At 48.8% G+C, this 3,059-nt stretch overlaps 1 protein-coding gene across 1 annotated transcript; it reads left to right on the top strand.

Annotated features, from left to right (window-relative positions):
* The first annotated feature begins 366 nt into the window (after positions 1 to 366).
* Positions 367 to 2,789, top strand: LOC124915878 (titin-like). Its single transcript, XM_047456627.1, has 2 exons — positions 367 to 736; positions 1,051 to 2,789. Exons 1-2 carry the CDS (start codon positions 367 to 369, stop codon positions 2,787 to 2,789), a joined length of 2,109 nt encoding a protein of 702 aa, XP_047312583.1.
* Positions 2,790 to 3,059: the final 270 nt, after the last annotated feature.

Genomic DNA, 3,059 nt, shown 5'->3' with positions numbered 1-3,059 from the left:
TCAAAATAACCGGTTAACTTTAGAAAACCGCAACATCAATCGGTTTCAAAAGAAGATTGCGTCATCACAGTCGATTTCAAAAATTTTGGAGGGAAATTTCCCGCCCAAATCTCCCGCCTCCTGGTTTACCGCCCACAGATTGGCGCCTATTCGTTTACCGCCCATGGTTTGCCGCCCATTCGGCTTGGAGGGAAAACTCCCGCCAAATGTTGATGGGACGGTTGGGTTTCCAAACCGCACCTATAAAAGGGGCTCTCGGCCATTTCATTTCACTCTCACGCGAAACAGCTTTCTCTCTTTAAGTTCTCAAACTCTCTCAAGCGGTTATCTGCTCTTGTATTCTTCAAACTCTCTCAAACTTCTAAGATGGGGCGCAACTCGGTCTTGTTCAAACACATGACTCAAGTGGATTTCGAGGAAATCCGACAGAAGGGAACGCCTGCAGCAGTAGAAGTTATTAACCTGGTAGCCGAGGCCGGACTGGAGTACTTTCTTGGCGGACCTCACGTTCTTTATAGAAATGCGGTTGAAGAATTTTTCAACACCGCAACTCTTTCGGGCAAAAAAATCACCGCAACTGTAGGCGGTACTGAATTCGAGCTAACCGAGGAATCGGTTGCGGAGAGCCTGCGCCTTCCAACAGCCGGCCAAGATGCAACGGCGGATATAGAGCTAAAAACGTTCGAAGCAGCTTGCCAGATACTCTCAGCGACTAAGGAGCCGATAAAAGTATCTGGTAACAAAGCGACATTGCGACCAGAGTACATACCGATTTGTGATATCTTCACAAAGGCGGTTCAGGCAAGAGGAGGAAACTTCAGCAGCCTCACCAAGGACAAAATCAGGATGTTAGTCGGCCTGATAGAAGACACAAAAATGAACTGGGCGAAGGAAGTGTTCCACAACTTGAAGGAAATTGTGAAACCGGACTCAACCGGTCATGGGGATACGCCCTCCCTCTTGGTAAAATCTTTCATCACCACAACATCAACACCGGTCCCGGTGTCATTATCTCATCCGGAAGGTTAATCAGATCCAAACAATTCCTAGAGAGGAAACAGCCGGCTCCCGGTTCCACAGGTGGCCGAAAGAAGCCATCCACCAAGAAATCGGCCCCGGCGAAAGAAAAGGGCGAAAGCAAAGGCAAGGAGAAGGTAGTCTTCTCGGAACCACCCCAACAAACAGAGGAGGAAGAGTCGGATTCCACATCTGAACAGACTGAATTAGAGAAGACCGATGACGAAAGACCGAATGATGAAGAGCATTCGGGCCCAAGTCCCGATAACACCGGTAAGGGCGCGAATCCGGAGACCGTCGAGGGCGGTGAAGAAGACAGTGAAGAAGAGGAGGAGGAGGACGAACCGACAAAGGCCGATACTATAGCGCGCCAAATCCTGGAGGTCATTGAACGGCGAGCTGATAAGGTTGGCGAGATATACCGGGAATGGCACGAGCACCGGTTCAGCAAACGTTATAGAAACATTTTACCGGGCTTCACCGACGAAGTGTGTTTCCAAAGGCTGAAGGAAATAGAGGACATAGTCATGGACCTCACAAACTCCGAAACTATTCACCAAGCCCTGGGCCGAACCTTCGTCTTAAGACCGCGAGCACAGCTATGGAAGCTAACCATATTGATTCGGAAGATTACGGAAAGGTTCGAAGAGGTAACAACGGAGGACACCTTAACACCCTTGGTGTTAGAAAGACTTGAGAAAGCGAGAGGGGAACTCGTTGAAGAAATAGAGCGGCTGGAGGTGATGTACGGACAAAGAGAAATACCGCACTATACACCTCCACGGATCGATAAGAGTCAAACTCATGGTCCAACACCTCCAAGGGCGAATCCGGCAACAAATGAAACCGATGAAAGGGCGGATCCTCCTCTCACCGGGCAGCTTCCACATGAACAACCGGAAGTCTCCAAACCGGGCGTTACAAAAGAATGGGTGAAGAGTCTTCTTCAAGAGTTTGCAGACTCAACGGTTCACCCACTAGAGGAGAAGATGCAGAGAACCGTAGGCCAGGCACTCCGGTTTGCCAACAACACAAAGCGTTATCTGTTAAGGGCAGACGACCGGTTCTCACAACTCGAAGATGATCACCGGGAAGATGCGGTTCTGCGCAGCAACCACCTTCGGCGAACCGTGATTTTGGAAGATCAGACCTCTGAGATAGAAGAGAAATTCGACCGGCTTGAAAGAGAGACCGATCAACGATTGACAGAGGTCACCGAGGATCTGGTCGGCACAACACTTGGAAGGGTCTCCGAACTTGAAAAGAAGAATGCGGGTCTCGAGGCCGACCTCAAGGCGCTTTCTGCACAGGTTGCTGAATTACTCAAGGCAAAAATGAATGCGGATGCTGCGGTTGTGGAAGCCAATGCCCGAGCGGCTCAGGAAGTCCAGGATGCGCTGGACAACGAAGCAAGAAAAGCAAAGGAGCCACTGCAACTCACCAAAGAGGAAGTAGCCGAGCGCGAACGAAGGGCAATGGCTAAGTTTCCGGGTCTTGCAGAAACGGTAGCCGCTCAGCAACGAGAGGATGCAGAGCGGTTAAACAATGAAAGACAGAGACTCGCTAACTTTGCAAAAGCTAACGAGAAGAAAAAGGCGGCCTCTTCCGTTTCGGTTCCGACAAAGCGAAAAAGGGAATCCTCAAAAAAGGCTCAAGTGGCCGAGCTTCTAAATGAGGTCACTGACACGGTTATTGAGAGTATACCGGATCAGGCTACTCACACAGAAGAAGAGGATGAAGAGCACCTACAGCGGCGGCCCACAAGACAATGAGTCTCGGAATCGGCAAGTCGACCGCAACCGGTTAAGAGAAACGGAACAAGAATTTGATGGCCGGCTACGACTTCTCGGACTCGGAATAGGGGCTCCCTTTCTCTTAACTATGCATGTCTTAATATTTCTATATGTTATTTTCTATTTTCGGTTATCTATATATATAAAGTTATTTTTGAAACCGGCCTACACTTGCATCTCTACATGGTTTTGATAATTTTAGATAAAATAATCAAAAAGGGAGAAATTGATAAGATACAAAGATAAGAC

The sequence above is a fragment of the Impatiens glandulifera genome, chromosome 9 (assembly GCF_907164915.1).
Source record: "Impatiens glandulifera chromosome 9, dImpGla2.1, whole genome shotgun sequence".
Taxonomy (NCBI): Eukaryota; Viridiplantae; Streptophyta; class Magnoliopsida; order Ericales; family Balsaminaceae; genus Impatiens; species Impatiens glandulifera.
Note: the sequence above shows the minus strand (reverse complement) of the source record. Positions and strands in the feature narration are given on the sequence as shown.

Bases quoted from the DNA above. Each gene is read 5' to 3' on its own strand.
- LOC124915878 (XM_047456627.1), top strand. From the start codon at position 367: ATGGGGCGCAACTCGGTCTTGTTCAAACACATGACTCAAGTGGATTTC. The intron at 737-1,050 runs GTAACAAAGCGA...AACAATTCCTAG, and splicing joins GGAGCCGATAAAAGTATCTG to AGAGGAAACAGCCGGCTCCC.